The 21,832-nt window shown below is 39.0% G+C and overlaps 1 protein-coding gene across 1 annotated transcript in view; it reads left to right on the plus strand.

The window, feature by feature from the left end:
• DOCK11 (dedicator of cytokinesis 11) overlaps window positions 1-21,832 on the plus strand; it is a 200,737-nt gene that overhangs the window by 123,829 nt on the left and 55,076 nt on the right. The window contains exons 31-37 of the mRNA XM_030807271.1: window positions 1,726-1,904; window positions 7,735-7,851; window positions 10,668-10,743; window positions 11,333-11,442; window positions 13,558-13,669; window positions 19,504-19,570; window positions 21,217-21,264. Of these exons, the coding sequence (XP_030663131.1) occupies window positions 1,726-1,904; window positions 7,735-7,851; window positions 10,668-10,743; window positions 11,333-11,442; window positions 13,558-13,669; window positions 19,504-19,570; window positions 21,217-21,264 (709 nt within the window). The remainder of the gene's footprint in view (window positions 1-1,725; window positions 1,905-7,734; window positions 7,852-10,667; window positions 10,744-11,332; window positions 11,443-13,557; window positions 13,670-19,503; window positions 19,571-21,216; window positions 21,265-21,832) is intronic.

The following is a 21,832-nucleotide window of genomic DNA, read 5'->3' on the forward strand; positions in this document are numbered from 1 at the left end:
TGCTGAGTGGTGGTTTTAGTGATGGAATTATAGCCAGTGAAAATGGAGAAAAAAATATTTTTAAACCATAGCACTCCTATTCAACTACCCCCTTATTCGATTCTGAGCATGTATAGCTCACATAATTCACCCAATATTTATTTATAACTATGAGGAAGTCAGGAAAAAGAAGGGGTGGACAGATAATCAGGATTTAGGATTAAATTGGACTACTCGCAGCATTTATTAAGTCCCAACTGAATATAAAGCATTATATTAAGTGCTGAACAGGCCAAAAGAGAAATAGAAAACATATCCTTCGGCTTCATGGCCTATCTAATTAAATAGTACGGGAGAGGATATAAAGATAGTAGAAATCTACCACAGAAATTACTAAACTTGGCTGGGCGCGGTGGCTAACGTCTGTAATCCCAGCACTTTGGGAGGCTGAGGCGGGTGGATTCCAAGGTCAGGAGTTAGAGACCAGCGTGGCCAATATGGTGAAATCCTGTCTCTACCAAAAATACAAAAAAATTAGCCGGGCATGGTGGCACATGCCTGTAATCCCAACTATTCGGGAGGCTAAGGCGGCAGAATCGCTTGAACCCGGGAGGCAGAGGTTGCAGTGAGCCGAGATTGCGCCACTGCACTCCAGCCTGAGTGACAGAGCGAGACTGTCTCAAAAAAAAAAAAAAAAAATTACTAAACCTGATCACAATCCCCTATAAGTACTTATAAAGCAAGTCCCAACCATGATATTAACATCTGGGATTTAAAATAGACTGAGGATCTAGGCTGGGCACAGTGGCTCATGCCTGTAATCCCAGCACTTCGGAAGGCCAAGGCAGGCAGATCACCTGAGCTCAGGAGTTCGAGACCATCCTGGCCAACATGGTGAAACCCCGTCCCTACTAAAAATACAAAAAAAATTAGTTGGGCATGCTGGTGCACGTCTATAGTCGTAGCTACTTCAGAGGCTGAGGCAGGAGAATTGCTTGAACCGTGGAGGCAGAGGTTGCAGTGAGCTGAGATTGTGCCACTGAGCTCCAGCCTGGGCAACAGAGTGAGACTCCATCTCAAAATAAATAAATAAATAAAATAGACTGAGGATCTTAAAGGACAGGAAAGACATAGTTCAAAGTGATTATTTTCTGATATAAAATATTTGTTTTTGAGTGATGATGGATTGGAATGAAATGAGACTGTTTTCCTTATTGTTCTTATGTCCCATGTATATTTTCAGCCCAATAGATAATATTTTCTAAAACGGTCAATACTGTCAGACTATTCAGTTGTTTAGTTTGTCTTTTCCCACTTTATAAGTATAAATGGACAAGTAAATCAAGCATTATTACATAGAATTTTTCAAATTTATAGTTGTGACAAAATCTCTTCAGCTATAAAGAAATCTGTTAAAACGTTGCAAAATATGTAATTATTTTATTGTAGTTTCTATCCTAAGATTTCTATGAGTTTAAAAGAATCTAGGGGAAAAAAAGAATCTAGGGACTTTCTTTCTGACTGAAATGATCATTAAAGTTATCGTCTAGCCCAAAATATGAGTGCTCCTGTCTTGTAAATTTTGCATGCTTATTCTAGATGATAAAAGAATTGCTCAGAATCATTAATAATAAAAATTATAGCTCTTGCTAGCATGATCACATATTATTAAATAATACAATAGTTTAATTATAATCATGTTTTGAATATTTTCATAAATGGGTTTTAAATTTCATTGTACTGCAGATTCAAATCTTGAATACAGTTTATCAGATGAGTATTGCAAGCATCACTTCTTGGTTGGTCTACTTCTGAGGGAAACTTCCATTGCTCTTCAGGACAATTATGAGATCAGATATACAGCTATCTCTGTCATAAAGAATCTTTTGATAAAACACGCATTTGACACAAGATACCAGCACAAGGTAAGGATATCCATGCAGTCATCAGTATCACACTGGTAAAGTTCTACTATGATTTTTTATAGAAGATGAAGTTTTTGTAGCAAGGAGCATTATATAAGCATTGAGGAAAATTTATTTTTGCTTCAAATAATAAGTTTTTTTTTTTTTTTTTTTTTTGAGACAGAGTTTCACTCTGTCACCCAGGCTGGAGTGCAGTGGCATGATCTCGGCTCACTGCAACCTCTGCCTCCCAGGTTCAAGGGATTCTTGTGCCTCAGCCTCCCGAGTTGCTGGGACTACAGGCGAGCACCACCACGCCTGGCTAATTTTTGTATTTTTTAGTAGAGATGGGGTTTCACCATGTTGTCCAGACTGGTCTCGAACTCCTGGCCTCAAGTAATCCACCCACTGTGGTCTCCCAAAGTGCTGGAATTACAGGCATGAGCCACTGTGCCTGGCCTCAAATCATTAGATTTTTAAAAATACCATTTAAGACCAGGAGCAGTGGCTCACGCCTGTAATCCCAGCACTTTGGCAGGCTGAGGTGGGTGGATCACTTGAGGCCAGGAGTTTGAGACCAGCCTGGGCAACATGGTGAAACCTCATCTCTACTAAAAATACAAAAATTAGCCAGGCGTGGTGGTACACACCTGTAGTCTTAGTTACTCGGGAGGCTGAGGCAGGAGAATCACTTGAACCGGGGAGGCAGGAGGCTGAGGCTGCAGTGAGCTAAGATCATGCCACTGCATTTCAGCCTGGGCGACAGAGTGAAACTCTGTCTCAAAAAAAAAAAAAAAATATATATATATATATATATATATAGTTTAGTTAACTGTTAAATACACTGTTTTCTCAAATCATACTTAAAGAATAACATAACTGCTTCATGATTAAGAATTTTTAAAAAATTTATTCTGTGAAACATACACTTTAATATATCTTTAAATATATATCATATGTAAAATATGTAATAAGTTTTTCTTACTGAAAAAAATGTTAATGTGATGGTGTTACTATAAATAGCTGTGGGTGTGGCTATAAATTTTACATACATTACACTGTTGTCTATGAGTAACGGTCACAGCTACAGTTTCTATTTATTGCACTAATTTTGTTTTCTTTCTTTTTTTTTTTGAGACGGGGTCTCGCTCTGCCACCCAGGCTGGAGTGCAGTGCTGTGATCTCGGCTCACTGCAACTTCTGCCTCCCGGGTTCAAGCGATTCTGCTGCCTCAGCCTCCCAAGTAGCTGGGACTACAGGTGCACGCCGTCATGCCCAGCTAATTTTTGTATTTTTAGTAGAGATGGGGTTTCACTATATTGGCCAGGATGGTCCTCATTTCCTGACCTCATGATCCACCCCCATCAGTCTCCCAAAGTGCTGGGATTACAGGCGTGAGCCACCATGCCCGGCCTATTTACTGTACTTTTAACATATATATTGAAATCTTACTGACATTAAATCCTGTTGGCTTGAAATACTGGAGTGCAAACTGTATGGATTTAGAAGACTCTAATTTACTTCCACGGTATTGTAAATCACTCTAGGAAACATAATATTGTTTCATAATGAATTATCCTTTTCTTTTTACATTCTAATATAAATAAAATTATGATGTCATTTATCATCAGTCATTTTGGAAGGCTGACTTGGAGCTTTTATTCTTTTTCTACGGTATTCCCATTTGTCCTTTTTAAACAGAAAATGCCTGCCAGTGACATCTACTCACATTCCTTTAATTACAGTGATTTTCATACATGTGAATCTTGCTAGTTTTCTTCATGTGATTGTATCCTAAAGTAGATTTAAACTTCTTGGCTTTAAGATGTAATTTATTGCTTACTGCAGTTTGCTTTGTTTTTGACACATTATAACATACCTCCACTTAGTGTAGTTGGCTCAGTTATGTGCCATTTTCACTTTTTGTGAATGTTGATATTGACTTCACACAAATTAACTGGTGTAATATATCCAAATAAAAAGATATCTTAAAAGTCCTCCAGTCCAATCAAGCTTGGCCAAGCCTTTAAAAATGCATTATCGCTGGGTTCTGGCTAACTTCTTGCTTATGCCTGTAAGTGGGGAAAAGGATCTTATGCCACGTGGAGGAAAATCTCTTTAGCCATGATTTTAAATGATTCACTGGAAAAGTACAAAATGAACTTCCCCTCTCTAAAGCAAAAAGTTGTATGTTTCTCCACTGCCTCTTCACATGAAAATGAAAGAAAATTGGATTTTGCCAGTGGGATTCTCACCACCTAGAGGCAGAATTAAATATTTTATATCACAAATTTGGACACTTTTAACTTACTTTTTAAATTCTTAGAGCAGTACGTGTACACACGCAAGTACTGTTACCCGTAAATAAGTTAGACACTGAGTGTTTGAGGTTTTAAACTACGGGAAAGATTGAAATGCCAAGCCTTATTACTCTTTCAATGACTTCTGAAGCTCTTTCCTCTTTGTTCAGAGGCTTCATACAGGCATTAAATGACGATAGAGTTTTCTCCATAAAAAGTTTGTTTACTTCATGGGCTTGGTTAACCAAAGTTTCAATTCTAGAATATTGGATGAGGATATAAAAGTTCCTTTGTCTGTTTTGTGCAGTTTCCAGGCAGCCTGTGTAAGAGTTCATTTATCAAATACATCCAAGTAGAGCTTGTTTCCTATTAATGATGACACCAAGGTGAGAGATTGGAGGGAGCCTTAAGCCCCCATATTTTCCATCAGTTCTCTAAAGGGACCCCAAAGTAATAAGCCAGAAAAAGAAAAGAAAAGAAAAGAATGTTTCCTATGAAAAGCCTACTTTGAGACTCAACTCCCTAATCATCCCCACTGTTTCTAGCCAATTGCCACTCCTTAAGCCCCTGCTCTTAGGAAATTCTGGAGATATAGCTGGTCCCTGTTATGTGTTACTCATAAACTATTTAGCAATATCTCTCTTTTTTTGTGTGTGATGGAGTCTCGCTGTGTAGCCCAGGCTAGAGTGCAGTGGCACGATCTCAGCTCACTGCAGCCTCCGCCTCCTGGGTTCAAGCAGTTCTCCTGCCTCAGCCTCCCGAGTAGCTGGGATTACAGGCACGCACCGCTATGCCTGGCTAATTTTTTGTATTTTTAGTAGAGATGGGGTTTCACCATGATGGCCAGGATGGTCTTGATCTCCTGACCTCATGATCCGCCTGCCTTGGCCTCCCAAAGTGCTGGGATTACAAGTGCGAGCCACCGTGCCCAGCCAGCAATGTCTCTTGTTATAATTACCATGAGACATTTTTCCTTTCAGAACAAGAATGTTCAATATCTAACATTTACCCTAGATCCTGTATAGTTCTTGTACCCACTATAAGTAATGTTCATACCTAAGAGAATTGCAGATTCTACTTCTAGTTGGGCTGTGGGCAAATCTTTTTTCCTTTTTTGAAAAAGTAATCCACATGCATGGTGAAAAACAAAAATCAAAATGCCTGTCTTGCATTCCTTACCTCCACTCACCAATTCATCTTTCCAGAAGCAACTACTCTTGTGAGTTTATTTATACTTCTATTTTATATAAGCACAAGCCTATATGACATATTATATATGTATAAAATATAACAGAAACCATTATACATTTTTTTTTCACTTAACAGTACAGCCTGAAGGTTAAATCTACCGCATTTTAAAAAGTAGCTGCATAGTATTCTATCATATGGATATACTTTATTTATCTAACTAGTCTTCTATTAATAGATACTTAGGTTATATTCTATCTGTTGTGCAGGCAAAATTTTTAACATATTTGGCAATGACAGTATGTTTTCCTGTGTTCCTGCTTCCCTGAGAGAGTTTTAATTTCTCTTCCCCTAGAGATCACTCACTATCAGAACTAAAATGGACTCCTATTTAGAAGCCATAATATTAATACTAGCAGCTAAAATTTATTGAGGACTCACTATATGCCAAACACTATTTTAAATACCTCACATTAATTGATATCATTATTATTACCCCCATTTTACCAAAGAGAAAACTATAGTTAAGTGACTTGATTGTAATCAAGTAGCTAGTAATGGGAGAGCTGGGTTTTGCGCATGTCTTTAACTGCAAAATCTGTGCTATCAGCCACTAGCTATACTGCCTTTTAAATCTCAACTTGGGACATTGAAAAATTAGAGAACCACCAAAAAAAGGGTAATCACTAAGTGAAAAATCTTGACACCAAAGCCATGGAACAAAGGAAAGTAACGAGAGTTAAAAGGCCGGGCACGGTGGCTCACACCTGTAATCCCAGCACTTTGGGAGACTGAGGAGGGTGGATCACCTAAGGTTGGGAGTTCAAGACCAGCCTGGCCAACACAGTAAAACGCTGTTTCTACTAAAAATACAAAAATTAGCCAGGCGTGGTGTTGGGTACCTATAATCCCAGCTACTTGGGAGGCTGAGGCAGGAGAATCTCTCGAACTCAGGAGGCGAAGATTGCAGTGAGCTGAGATCGTGCCTCTGCACTCCAACCTGGGTGACAGAGTAAGACTCAGTCTCAAAAAAAAAAAAAAAAACAAAGAATGAGTTAAGATGATTCATGGTAACTGTATTCACATATTTAAAGGGTTGCCATGCAAAAGTAGAAATAGACTTATTCTCTGTAGCTCCAAAGGGCAGAGCTATACCTAGGAGGTAGAACTTATGAGGAGTGTATTTCAGATAAAGGACCTTTCTAATAGAACCCATGAAATGGCTTGAGTTTTAAAGAAGTTTAAAAAACTATTTGTCAAGGGTACATGTAAGGGCCATTCATTCCTGCCTTCAGCAGGAAGTTGGACTAGGTTAGTGGTTCTGAAACATTTATGCACATCAGCATCATCTGGACCAGTCCAGACCTGGTAAATCAAAATCTTCTGGTGGTAGAGACTATTACTGATGGGGTACTATGTTGGAAGAAAGTCTGTTAAGAAGGGAAGGGTTTTTGAAATTCACAAATGAAGTGCAAATGGCCAATTAACACGTGACAAATTGTTCAACCTCAATAGTAAATGCAAACTAAAACAATAGTAAGAGACCAGTAATCTTCTATATTCTACATGTTGACCATTTTGCCCTAGAGGGCCTTATCTAATTCTCCAGAAAAACCTCCTAAAGTCATGAAAGATGGAGGGCAACTCTTGTGCTACCACAGCCACTATTTTCTCTGATTTGAGTGTATATACGTATCTGGCGAGGAATGTCTATAAGCTGAGGAAAGCAATAAATAAATTTGTATAAGAGGTACCACATTAATTAAGAGTCCTGGTGGCCAGTTTTATTTGCATATTTACAAATATATCAATCTCCCAAGTCTTATAATTGACTTAGGGGACCAAGTTCATATTATTGTAATTGTAGCTTTAATGGAAGCAAAAAATGTTTCTTGAATGAATACAGTAACTTACCATTTTTTCACTTCTTCCACTTACTCATTCATTCCTTCAGCTAATATGTATTGACCATCTGCTATGTGCCCAGGCACTGGGGATGAAGCAGTGAACAAGACAGACACTGTCCCTGCTCTCATGAAGCTCAACCCTCACTGGAGCTGAAAAACAGGACTAATATCATCTGCTTTATAGGCCAACTTCTATTTTTTACAAAAACCTTTTACTTCATGTCATTATGTTTGAGGGATGTAATTTGAGTCTGTATCATGGATAAATCCAAAGGCCAACAAAGTTCTGTGGTAATTAGTTTTCAGACTATAAGTATAAATAGATTCATGCTTCAGTAATTTGTTATGGATGTTAGCCTACTTTTTAGTCTTTAAATTGATATATGAAGCCAACTCCATTTATTTGTAATATATACATATTATATACCTATTAAGCTTTCAATAATTATTTTTCAGAACCAACAAGCCAAAATAGCACAATTGTACCTCCCCTTTGTTGGACTACTTTTGGAAAATATACAGCGATTAGCAGGTCGAGATACCTTGTATTCTTGTGCAGCCATGCCTAATTCTGTAAGTAGTAATGTGTTTCTGTTGGAGTTTTATCCTATTTTATTGAATGCATTTGGAATTGGGGTCATATGCTATATGATCTCAACCTTAAGAGTTCACTTTTTTTTTTTGAGCCAGAGTCTGGCTCTATCACCCAGGCTGGAGTGTAGTGGCACAATCATAGTTCACTGTAGTCTCAAACTCCTGTGCTCAAGTGATCCTCCTGCTTTGGCCTCCCGAGTAGCTGGGACTACAGGCATATGCCACCATGCCCAGCTAATGTTTTTCATTTTTAGCAGAGACAAGGTCTCAGTGTGCAGCCCAGGCTGGTCTCAAACTCCTGAGCTCAAGGAATCCTCCTGCCTCAGCCCCCTGAAGTGCTGGGATTACAGGCATCAGCCACCGTGCCCAGCCAAGAGTTCATTTTTTACTCCATGTACACTGTTTTTCCTAATACAGTGCTTTGCAAACTTTAATGTGCATATGAATCACCTGGGGAATTTGTTAAAACAGATTTTTTTTTTTGAGACAGAGTCTCGCTCTGTCGCCCAGGCTGGAGTGCAGTGGCGTAATCTGGGCTCACTGCAACCTCCGCCTCCTGGGTTCAAGGGATTCTCCTGCCTCAGCCTCCTGAATAGCTAGGACGACAGGTGCCCACCAGCATGTCTGGCTAATGTTTTTGTATATTTAGTAGAGACGGTGTTTCACCATGTTAGCCAGGCTGGTCTGGAACACCTGACCTCAGGCGATCTACCCCCCACGGCCTCCCAAAGTGCTAGGATTACAGGCGTGAGGCACCACACCCAGCCAACAGATTTTAATTCAATAGGCCTGGGGTGGGACTTGAGAGCATGCATTTCTAACAAGCTTTTGGCTGCTTCTGGTCCAAAGATTGCACTTTGGAAAACAAAGTCCAAGAGAACACCACAAATCCTTTGAACCCTGTGTTTTGTTCTTAACATTTTCTGTTGTTGTATGGCTTCATACATTTATTCAACTTAAACTGAACAAAAGATTCTCTACTTCCAAGATATTAGGCACTGGGGACTAAACTGTATTCCTTTGCTTCTCCTTTCCCTTAGTAGTCTCCTTCAGCACTTCTTGATGAGACTTTTTTAGTTTATCACAATTGGTCTGTGCTTTTTTTGCTCCCCTTAGAATTTTAAGAATTAGAAGGAACTTTGGAGGTGATCAGTCTCCTATTTGGCAAAACAACCTTTTGCCATTGTAATAATTTAAACATTCCTTCTCACATTAGACCTAAAAGGTTTTCTATCCACTGGTCTTACTTTTGTCTTCTAGAGACACAGGAAACACATCTGTTCCCACCTCCAAATGTACCCTTTCCACTTGTGCCTTCTAAATTTTTCTCCAAGCCAAATATCTCCACTAATCTGTCATTCCAAATCCTTTATTTTACTTTATTTTTTTTTTGAGACAGAGTCTAAGTCTGTCACCCAGGCTGAAGTGCAGTGGCACGATCTCAGCTCACTGCAATCTCTGCCTCCTGGGTTCAAGTGATTCTCCTGCCTCAGCCTCCTGAGGAGCTGGGACTACAGGCATGCACCACCACGCCCGGCTAATTTTTTTTGTACTTTTAGTAGAGACGGGGTTTCACTATGTTGGCCAGGCTGGTCTTGAAATCCTGACCTCAAGTGATCTGCCTCCTCAGCCTCCCAAAGTGCTGGAATTACAGGCATGAGCCACTGTGCCCGGTCCCCAAAACCCTTTGCTTTCGTGGTCACCACTTTTCCGAATATGCTCCAGTTTACCAGTAACCCTATTAAAATACAATGTCCAAATTATACACTTTATGGTCTGCCCAGTGGACTGTTAACTTCTGCCCCCATCCATGTTCCGTATGGCCCAAGATCACCTTTGCACTTTGGCTGGCCACGTAATATTGTTGGGTAGCAGGTTAAACTGTGTCAGTTACAGCTTCCTCTGCAAATTCCCCCTATGAAATGCTACAGCCAATTTGTCATGCCTGTCCTGCGTTCCTGAGGACATTGCTTTTAAGCTTTTCTAGTGGCTTGCTTCCCTGTGACTCCCAGTCATGTCAACTGGCTGAATGTGGATACTACACCTACCTGAGTGTCAGGCTGGTCTCACTTTACAAATACAGTATCTCATGCTTATGCTCCCTCCACATATATTTGACAGCATTATTTGGAAATATTTCACTTCTCTGTACTCCTTGCAGCTCAAGTTTCCCTAGGGCTTCTGGTCACACACCTTCTTCTAGCATTGCCCTGGTTCTAAGGAGGAGAACTGAATCATGTTAAGACTTTACCAGGCCGGGCGCCGTGGCACATGCCTGTAATCCCAGCACTTGGGGAGGCCGAAGCAGGAGGATCACTTGAGTCCAGGAGTTTGAGACCAACCTAGGCAACATGGCAAAACCCCATCTCTAAAAAAATGCAAAAATTAGCTGGGTGTGGTGGTGTATAGCTGTAGTCCTAGCTAATCTGGAGGCTGAAGTGAGAGGGTCACTTGAGCCCAGGAGGTTGAGGCTACAGTGAGCTATGATCACGCCACTGCACTCTAGCCTGGACTACACAGCAAGACCCTGTCTCAGAAAACGAAACCAAAAAAGACTGTACCAGTTGCAGCTATCTAGAATTATGTCACTTGGCTAGAGGTCATGGTTACAACAGTATGCTAGTAGCTTTTTTTTTTAAAAAAAGAGTCACCCAAATACTAATTACTAGTATCTGATTTAGACTTTCACAGTGAGCTTTGTTTAAAATCAATGTAACATTTTATTCTGTTAATTCAAATTTCTTATCCTATATACGAATTTGTTTAAATGACACAGGTATCATATTCTGTTATAGGCATCCAGAGATGAGTTTCCATGTGGCTTTACTTCACCTGCCAATAGAGGGAGTCTGAGCACTGACAAAGACACCGGTAATTAAACCTTTTGGAGATGATACATTGCGTGGGTATTTAGAAATGTACCCTCTACTTCTCAGTATTTTAGATATATTTCATAATAAAGACCATACATAGCTTGATCTCTACTAAAGTTTAATTAAAATCTGACTCATACTTGCAGTCAAATTTATTTGCCTAGGTTTCCTTGTCTAAGCTTATTTAGAACATAGCTTGGCATACTGAGAAAATAGAGGATAATGAGAAAAATATTGGTTTCCACTCTTCTTATCTGTTACCAGTTTTAAGCCAGATACTCCCTTCTCTGGGCTCAAGTTTCCTTGTCTATAAAATTGTCTTTTAAATTGTGTGGCTTTATTTTATGGCTTCCAAGGAATTTCTTGTCGTTTTGTACATGCTAAAGTGTTTTGAAAGGTGAAAAGTTGCTTCACTTTTACATGGTTTCTTATGGTGTTTTGATATAATAAACTTCATATTTTAGATGTCCAAGATCTATTCCCTATATTAATGTCTCTACTTAAATTAGTTCAGTACTTATTTTTTAAATATTTCTGACAGTTCCCCCTCTTGCCAATAAGGACTTGACTTTTTTTTTTTCTCCCAGCTTATGGGTCTTTTCAAAATGGACATGGAATTAAGAGAGAAGATTCAAGAGGTTCCCTCATCCCAGAAGGAGCAACAGGATTTCCAGATCAGGGCAACACTGGTGAAAATGTAAGAACTTAAATATATAGGATGACCCTAGTGACACATTAGCCTGCAACAGTTTTTTTATAGTATAAATATGAGCATCTGTACTCTCCTGTAGTCCATCCTGGCTCTGCAAAAAGCATCCCATAATTCTTAGATATTTTAGCAGTATCTTCCTATAGTGGCAGCTGCTACTTCAATGTCTTAAACTATTTATAGAGAATAAGGCATTCATCCTCAAGAGTTCTAACTCTGAATATCTCCTTTAACCCTAGCACGCTATCTTAGCGAGGGGAAATTCAAGTTTAAAATATCTAATGTGCCTTGTTATTTAAAACAAAGCACATCCTGGCAGGATTAATGCAGTCTTTCATTCTTTTGTAACAGAGTAATGATATTAATTTGGGAGGAAAAAATATAGGTCCCAAAATTGACAATCTTAGGGTCCCAGCAGCACTTAATCAGAATATATCATCCCAACTCTTCTATCAAGTCGTTTCACGCCTACCATTAAAGTTTGAGATGTGACTGCCTTAAGGCAGAAAGACCTCATTTTAGACCAGTAAAGTTTTGCCATGTTGTTATGTAAAATCATTGAATTGTAAAATTATATTAGAAGGGTCTATAAGAATAATACATTTCAACTCTCAATTTACAAATGAAAATTGGGATTATGACTTAGAACAACCAGCTATGGCAGGACCATACTCGAACCCAGATTTTCTAATACGAGCACTTTTTCTCCTATATCATGGTGCTGTTAGTGTACATCAGCATCACCTGGAGGGCTTAAAAAATAGATGTCTGGGCCTCACCCCAGGGTGAGATTCAGTAAATCTGGAATAGGGCCTGATACCATGTATTTCTAAGTTCCCAGGTGATGTTGATGCTGCTGGTTGGGTATTGTTACCCTTGAGAACCAGTGGACTATACTTCCACTGGTTCCTTGAGCCTTTGGGTAAACAGTAATTTATTCACAAATGTTTCTCTTTTACACCATTTAGAAATTGTGGCAACAGGTACTGTCATAGCTAAGGCAAATAAAGGTCAGAGAGGTTGAATGACTTGCTAGTAGTCACATAGTAGCTAGGCAAGCAATCAGAACCTAGGTCTGTTTGCTCCAAGTAAAAGTTCTTCCTTAGTAAATTCCACCCTAGTCAATGGTGCATCCCCAGTTTAGCTCAACTGAAAGTATTAGTTTTTAAATTTTTTAGAAGATTATTGTTATTCTAGTCATATAAATCCCCAAATAAGTCAGATCTTTTCATGCTTAATTTCTGATATTTTTTAAAAAGTCATTAAATAATAGGAACACATCAGTACTTTGTAGAGGTACTAATTTTGAAGTATTACTGGGTACTCCTAAGTGTAATTATCGTAATATAATTAGCCCATTTTCTTTATTTATTTATATTTTTTAGAAATAGTGTCTTGCTCTGTCACCCAGGCTGCAGTGCAGTGACACGATCAGTGCTCACTGCAGCCTTGAACTCCTGGGCTCAAGCAGTCTTCCTGCCTCAGCCTCCTGAGTAGCTAGGACTACAGGCATGCACCATCACACCCAGCTAAATTTTTTTTTTTTTTTTTTTTTTGTAGAGACTGGTTTTGCTATATTGCTCAGGCTGGTCTTAAACTCCTGGCCTCAAGTGATCCTCCCACCTGAGCTTCCCAAAGCGCTGCGTCTACAGGTGTGGGCTACCGTGCCTGGCTTTTATTAGCCCTTAAGATAGATTTTCTAACGTATGATTTGGAGGTTGGATTTTAATAAACTCTAAGGAGAGATTCAAATGAAAAAGTTTAAAATGTTTCTTACGCTTTCACTCCATGTAAAAGCTATCTTTCCTTAAATAGCCATGATTATTTTAAAATTTTACCACTAAAACACATGGCATATGAGAATGAAACCTACACAGTATTCAGGGCTATATCTTTGTGAAGACCCCAAGGTAATGTCTAGTGATATTACTAGCTATTACTAGGAAAGAAAGATTCAGCCCATTCACCTTCAAGTTGTAATATAAAATTTAGATTTATGTTTAGAATTTTCCCAAACAGATCTAATGATAAAAAAAGAGTTACTGAGTTAAAAGCTGTGGAAAATTGTACTGATACTATTTCACAAACATCCTGTCCTTACAGACCCGACAGAGTTCTACGAGGAGTAGTGTATCCCAGTATAACCGCCTGGATCAGTATGAAATCAGAAGCCTCCTGATGTGCTACCTGTATATAGTAAAAATGATTTCAGAAGGTGAGTTACCATCATATTAAGCATGGACTGTACTAGACATACACCCTCACAGGTCCACAAATTCATGCAACAATATTTGATCATCATCTGGAGGCAGAGCACATGCACATTATAAACAGTTACTTGGAGACTCTGACCTTAAAATGTTTCTTAAATTGAACCTCAAAATAGGTTTATGTCAGTCACACAAGTTCAAGTCTTTGAAATAATTTTAACATAATTTTGCAAATGAATTTCTAAAATGAGGCAATGGTTTTAGAAGTGCTAAACATTTTGTTTTCATGCAGAGCATTTAATTCATTAAATGACCAATGTAACTGAAAGGAAATAATAACCACCAGAATTCATATTTAATACTTCAGCTTTTATTTAACCCAGGATTTGACAAATAAGAAACAAAAAGACAGGAAGAGTTCTCGAAGGGTAGGGAATGTCATCATTATCTTTGCAGCAACACTGTATAATATTGTCTGGTATCACGTTCTTTGTCAGGCTCTGTTTTTTCTCCTTGGTATAGAGCCGTATTTACTAGTGTCACCAGTTCCTCTTTACACTATATGATGGAATACAACCGAAGGACTTTCATAAATTGTATGTCCTCGGGAAGTAAAAGCAGGTTATTTCCAAATACCACATTTACTTACACAGTTCCCTCCCTTCTCTTCCTTTTCGCAATACTTTTGCTTAAAAAAAATATGCAAGAATGGAAAACATAAAAGCACCTGAGATCATCATAGTGATTGCTATCTTTTACTCATTTTCTATTTTTTTATTTTTAGTAATTATTTCATTTTAAATATTTTATAATAATGCAGGATGTAAAGACATAAAATAAGTTGCTATCTAAGTAGCTATAGAAACATGAAAATAAATAGCTAGATATTAAGTAAATTCTAAAGTTCGTTAATAAAATAAAAATAACTGGAATATTCAAGTTCTAGGAATGTACGATTTAGCATAAACATCAAACATTATGTTGTGGAATCTGGAAATTGCTAACATTTATGGAGCTTCTTCTTAAGGCAATGAAAATGTTCTAAAACTGTGGTGAAGGTTTCACTAGTCTTTGAATAAACTATAAGCTATTGTACTATTGTGGGCTATTTATGTGGGCATTTTTATGGTAAATGAAACTCTCAATAAATTTGTTTTTTTAAAAAAGAGGACCAATCTTTATCTGTTCTCCACTCCCATTGCCTCACTTGACTAGCCTTAAAAAAAATAGGTCCAAGACATACATTAGAAAAAAAGCAGAAGTGAACAAAAAAGCAGTTGAATACCACCACAGCCCAAAGAATGAGGGAAAGAGAGAGAAGGTAGGAGGAGGGGAAAAGCTGCATTGCTGACTAGTTCTCTCCCTTCCTCCACTGTAGGTCTCACACACACATACACACACACATACATCACATTCTGTACTAACCAGAGACAAGTCTCTGGTTGTTTTTTTTAATGTCATGGGTAAAACCATGACTGTTTTTGTTTTGTTTCGAAGACGGAGTCTCACTCTGTCACCTAGGCTGGAGTGCAGTGGCAGGATCTCAGCTCACTGCAACCTCCACCTTCCGGGTTCAAGCGATTCTCCTGTTTCAGCCTCCCGAGTAGCTGGGACTACAGGCGCCCGCCACCACGCCCGGCTAATTTTTTGTGTTTTTAGTAGAGATGGGGTTTCACGGTGTTAGCCAGGATGGTCTCGATCTCCTGACCTCGTGATCGGCCCACCTTGGCCTCCCAAAGTGCTGGGATTACAGGCATGAGCCACCACGCCCAGCCCATGTCTGTTTTATTTCTTGTGAACTTGATAGTTCCTCTTATTCTTGCAAATGTTGTCCATGCTTGCTCAGTGGCAGTACTCTGTGCCAAATATTCGGTCTTTGTTAATTAGGTTTTGTAGTCTTCTGCTCTTGCTTTTTGATTTTAAAAAGCACATTTTCAATAACTAGTATACAGTCTATGTCACATCTGTTTATCTTTTATATGTATAAAGTCATGCTGTATATCTGTAAAGTCATATTCATTTTGTTCTAAGAAATGTCTTCTTCTAGATCCTTCTCAATGGATGTATTCTAATTACTTTGTCTTGTCCGGTAAATATTCCGTTTTAGTTACTCTATGCATTTAAATATTTATCTCTTTCAAGTCCACACTCTTGAGGTCCTCTCTTGGCTTTCTTTTTTATTGAGTCATAAACAGTAGCAACTTTAATGTCAATGAAAAGATGTTCTATTTCTACACTTTTATATGGATTCTGGAGAATAAATTTCATTCTCTACTTATAGCTGCATTTTATTAATTGACAAAAATTTGCTATTTCAAAGTCTTAGATTCATTTGCCAAACATTTTCAGGCCTTACTGCTTAGTTTATTTTATCGTGAGAAAAGGAATAAGAGTCAGGAGTTACCAGTTACGAAGTCTGAATTGACAAGAAGACTGTTCTGTTGGAAAAGTAAAACATTGTTGCTTCCTTAAGAGAGAAGGTGGTGGGGGGCGGGGGGGGGGAACGGGGAAGCTACTTCCTCTTTCTTTTCTGTGTCTTCACTTTTCTCTTTAGCCCAGACTCCAATAAGACACTCTTAGTATCACATTGAGGCTTATCAGCACCATATGCTGCACTTGTAGATTCATTAATATTCTCCGAAGCAGACTGTTCGTTGGAAGGTATCTGGTTAGAGCTATCTCTCACTGCAAATTTGGTGTTAAAAGGAACAGCAACCACTGCTCTTCTTTTTGTACTAGATTTTAAAGTAGAGTCTAAAGGCAAGACATTCAAAGGGATTATTTTCTTTTCCTTTGTAAGAGGGTGACATGAGGTCATAGAATAATCCTCTAAAGTTTCCAGTAAAGTATCAGATACATGAGTTGGGTATTCTCCTGGGGAGATAGCAGAAGGGCTCCATGATGTGCCAATCTGAGTTTCTTTTTGGGGGGAGACCTTTGTTTCAAGTGTCCCTTTTGGCTGGCCAATCTTGTCTTCATGAGGACTGAAAAAATCTTGAAATCCATACCTCTTTTGAGGACTAAGTGAAGTTGTTAAAAGAGAACTGGCCAGTGGCTTCTGGCTGGCAGGGTCTTCTATGTTAGGCTTAGTGTCATTAGAGGAACTTTTAGCAAAAGAGGTCTCTGGCACTTCAAAGAGGTCTTGACTAAAAGATGGAGCTGGAAACTCTGAACTTTGTTGCAGTTCCTTTGTGCTCGTAGGTTTCATCTGTTTACTTTGTGACTGGCTTATCGATTTGATAGGCACATGCCTCTGCCTTCCTTGTGCAGGCTCCCTGACTGAAAAATCTGACATAGTCATTTGACTACCAGAAACGAAGTCATCACTACCAGAAGTCTGAAACTGTTGTTGCCTCACTATTCTTTCAGAAAGCCTTTTATTTTCTTCTCGTAATTTATTTGTTTCTTTAGTGAGTTCCGCAATAAAGAAAAGATTTTGTTGTTGGATTTCATAATAGTCTTTCTCTAGCGCAAGCCTGTATGTTTCGTTCATTGAACAACAGTCACAGGTTTTTGCCTTTAACTGATCTTTCAAGTCATTAATGGTGCTCTGCAGGACTCTCTGCTGTTCAGTCAACTCTTTAATTTTGGCCGTGGAGCCCGTCCACCTCCCATCTGACAATCGCTGTTTCCTCAGACTTGTTAATTTTGCCTGTAGACGCCGCAGCTCTTTATCATGGAGCTCTTTCAGTGCCAGCCATGTTTTTTTAAAATCGTCAGATTCCAAATCACATACACTAACCTGTGATGACTCTCTTCCTGAAGATTTCTTACAACCTCTCCTCCCTCCTTCACCCTCGTTCCCTGCCTGCATCATGTTTCACAGATTTGGAAATGGGAGGATGGCCTTGTCGCTCGACAACAGTGCCGTTAAGAAAATGGCGGACTTGCTGTGGATTGGAGCTAGTTCGCTGTGAGGGCGAGCACTTCTACCCCTTTCACAGGCCTTCTCCGAAGCTACCTTAGGACACGGGGCGTGGGTGATGGGTGCTCACCATTGGATGGAAAGTCCCAGGTTTTCGCTGGAGAGGAGACACCAACTTTTCGGCTGGAAGAGCTAACCCACAGGAGAGGGAGGCCAGCACCCTCAGGCAGTGGCGCAGCAAGCTGCCCTTTGACCAGAGGCCGGAAACGTAGGGACTTCTGGGAGGGAACCCAAGCTTCTGTGAGTAGACACCCAGTGGCAGATAGGCGAGAGCGGAAGTCACTGCTAGCTTGATATATATTTTTTTAATTTAATTTTTTTTTAGATGGAGTCTCGCTCTGTTGAGCCCAGGCTAGAGTGCAGTGGCGCGATCTCAGCTCACTGCAACCTCCGCCTCCCGGGTTCAAGCGATTCTCCTGCCTCAGCCTCCTAACTGGGATTACAGGCGCGCCACCACGCCCAACTAATTTTTGTATTTTTAGTAGAGACAGGGTTTCACGATGTTGGTCAGGCTGGTCTCGAATTCCTGACTTGAGATCCGCCCGCCTCGGCCTCCCGAAGTGCTGGGATTAAAGGCGTGAGCCACTGGGCCTGGCCTAATTTTTAAAACAAGTCAAATTTTGAGTCTATTTTCAGTTTTATTCTTGATGATTAGCATTTTGTAATAATTGAAACCTAGCAATATTCGTGGTCTTATGAAACAATTGGAAAATTGGAAGTAACTAAGTCGACCTCCCCTGATCCCTCATCCTCCTTGCCCCTCCATAAAGCCAACATCATCTTGTCTTCCATCTTTATCATTGAGAGGTTCTAGCTCAGTTGGGAATTAAGTCATTTGCCTGCTTTTGTGACACCTATGCAATTTTTACAGTTAGAGGAGGGTCTGCTGACACGATTAGCTCCATCAAAGTAGGATAAAAAAGGAATGGAAAGTCAAGTGGTGGCACTGTTTGGTTTATTTTGTTTTGTTTTAAATCTCACTAAGTAGGTGTGTTGGGGAAGAAATGGGTAAGAAAGAGAAATATATGTGATAGATTTAAGAGACTTTTGTGTCTGAAATAGTTGTTCCACAGATAGATAGGACATCAGAATTTATAATGTAAAGGCAGAGAGAAGAAGGAAAGTTATCTGTCTCTCCTGAAGTTTAAAATTCTCTTTTTTTTTTTTTTTTTTTGAGACGGAGTCTCATTCTGTCGTCCAGGCTGGAGTGCAGTGGCACGATCTCAGCTCACTGCAACCTCCACCTCCCAGGTTCAAGTGATTCTCCTGCCGCAGCCTCCCAAGTAGCTGGGATTATAGGCGCCCGCCACCACGCCCAGCTAATTTTTACATTTTTAGTAGAGAAGGGGTTTCATCATGTTGTCCAGGTTGGCCTCGAGCTCCTGACCTCAAGTGATATGCCCACCTTGGCCTCCCAAAGTGCTGGATTACAGATGTGAGCTACCGCAACCAGGCTAAAGTTTAAAATTCTTAAACTTTGTTATTCACAGAGCCCTCTGAGTAGCAGGCAAAGGCATTTGACCTTCTCAGAAAAATGCACATAAACACACCATCTTGCATAAAATTTTAGGGAGTTCGTTAAAAACACCTCATCTAAAGTAAAAACACAGAAGCTTCCCTTACTCTGTCTTCAGAAATGATATGAAGATTGGGATAAGTGACCCAAAAGGACATACATAAAGCACATAAAAAGGATCATTGAAGCTGAACTAATTACCAATTAAATGATATATTTGGAATTAATTCAAAAGAATACAGAGTATGTACTGGGCAGTGGGAGGGGAGAGGAGAATATAGATGAAACAAGGTTCGCCTTGAGTTGATAGTCCTTGAAGCTACATAGGACTTGGGGATTCACTGTGCTATTTGCTATAATTATTTCAAGAACTAACACTTTATTTATTCCGTTTTCAGATACTCTCTTAACTTACTGGAATAAAGTATCACCTCAGGAGCTCATAAACATTCTTATACTTTTAGAGTAAGTTATATTAATTTATCTTCATATACTTTCCCCTTATTTGGGGAGAATTCAACTGTTACAATTTTTTTCTGTTTTTAATAGCTTATTTGCTAATAATGTAGAAAATGTTAAATTATTTTGATAATATAGAGCCTGGCATAGAGGTTCTTTACCTGCAGACAGAAGAAAAATGTGAATGTGGAATACTTTCTATACTGCTGAAACTCTAGCTAATAATAAACCATCTTTAAAGCCCAGCAAAAGACTTTCTGTGATCTGAAAAACTAGAAGTAATGTCAGCTGTCCTGCATCATTCATTTGGAACAGATGCTGGATTAGTGGAGCAGTGTAAATGATTGGAATTTAGAATTTGTACTTTCATGTAGAGCTGAGTAATTCTACCCACTGCAGAAATGTGTCTGTGTATGTGTGTGTACACACACACACACACACATGTATATGTATGTATTCCAAGACTCTTTGGGGGAAACCTAGTCTGGACATGGGAAGTTGTCCTATATTTCATCCTGAGTTATTTCTATATGATTATTGGAAGCTAAAAGAAAAATTAGACGTAGAATGAAATGCAATAAATTTTTAAATAAATAATACGCATATATGATTTGTATGTGCATGTCTACAAAAACAAAGCATATCATTACAAAACCCTTGGATTAAAGTCTTACAAACTTTTAAAAATGTCAGGAGAATAAACAGCAGTTAAGATTTTTTTTTTAACTACTGTAATTGTACTGAAATATTTACTAATGAAAATATCTGATGTTGGGGATTTGCTTTAGAAACACAGGGGTAGGGAGGGTGGAGGGATATCAGGGGACCTATTCAGGGCAGAGGTCAAACAAGAATAGCTATGAGTTCAATCATTGTTGAATATGGGGGATGATTGGGTATGTGGGAGTTAACTATGGTACTCTCCCTACTTTTGTACGCGTTTGAAATTTTTAATAATATAAAGTATTTTAATGCTATTATTTAAAATGTAGAAATTGCCCCAATTTTTAGTGTGGAAGAACCTTTTAGAGCTATTATTGACTATGCTGGTGGGCCAGGCATGGTGGCTTACGCCTATAATCCCAGCACTTTGGGAAGCTGAGGCAGGAGGATCACTTGAGCCCAGGAGTTTGAGAGCAGCCTGGGCAACATAGTGAGACCTGATCGCTACAAAAAATAAAACATTAGCTGGGCATGGTGATGTGCACCTGTGGTTCCAGGTACTTGGGAGGCAGAGGTGAGAGAATCATTTGAGCCTGGGAGGTCGAGGCTGCAGTGAGCCGCTCATGATCATTCCACTGCCTTCCAGCGTGGGTGACAGAGCGAGGTCCTGTGTCAAAAATAAAAAATGACTGATGGAGACCTTTGCTATGATAAGTTACAGAGCATAAAGGGTGATTTGCATTGACAGGTTTTTCAAACCTGTCATTAAAATTGTATATGAAGACATGATGTAATTGTAGCAAATAAATGTAGAAAGATAGAATATGGCAAGCCCACAATTATCTATGTATTTCTGTATAGCAAAACACTTATCACTATAATATGAGTTAAATAGGCCATTCTTTGTAACTCATGACTTTTAAAATATCACTTGTTAATCTGTAGAGGATGTTAATATGTTACTAACATGCTATTGTTTTTCTTTCTAGAGTATGTTTGTTTCACTTTAGATATATGGGGAAAAGAAACATAGCAAGGTAATTCCCATAGCACTGCAATTTCTACTTTTTCCTTCTCTTCCAACAGAGGGCAATCTTAGCCATGCCATGTAAAACCTAGGTTATATATTATATATTTTGAGTTAACATTGGGATACCCGTGATTTAGTTAACATGTCCCAACTGAAAGTTTAAACGAATGAGAACTTTTACATTTTCAAGCTTCCCAAGGGGTGATGATTAAAGTGATATACGGAGTTTCTACCTTGTGAGATGCTTATCTTTTCTAAAGGAATCCAGAAGGGGCTAGATCCAGGGGAAGGCAGGAAATCATAAAGTGAGGACAACTGTAAGGTCTGTATTTTTGTCTGAAAAATACCAATACTCACCTCAGTTACTAAGGCAAATAGAAATCCCCAACAGCAATTGGGACATAAACGATACATTATCTATTTCCTCTTTTTGCCATGTAAGTCCTAGTGAAATAAATACTTAAGGAAATATTTGAGAGATTCTAAGGTGAAGAAAGTTACTTGCTTATTTCAATGAGATATATTTTAGGGGTAGAATTAGTCATTAAAGGAGCTCAAAAATAGTTTAAAAAATG

The sequence above is a fragment of the Nomascus leucogenys genome, chromosome X (genome assembly GCF_006542625.1).
Source record: "Nomascus leucogenys isolate Asia chromosome X, Asia_NLE_v1, whole genome shotgun sequence".
Taxonomy (NCBI): domain Eukaryota; kingdom Metazoa; phylum Chordata; class Mammalia; order Primates; family Hylobatidae; genus Nomascus; species Nomascus leucogenys.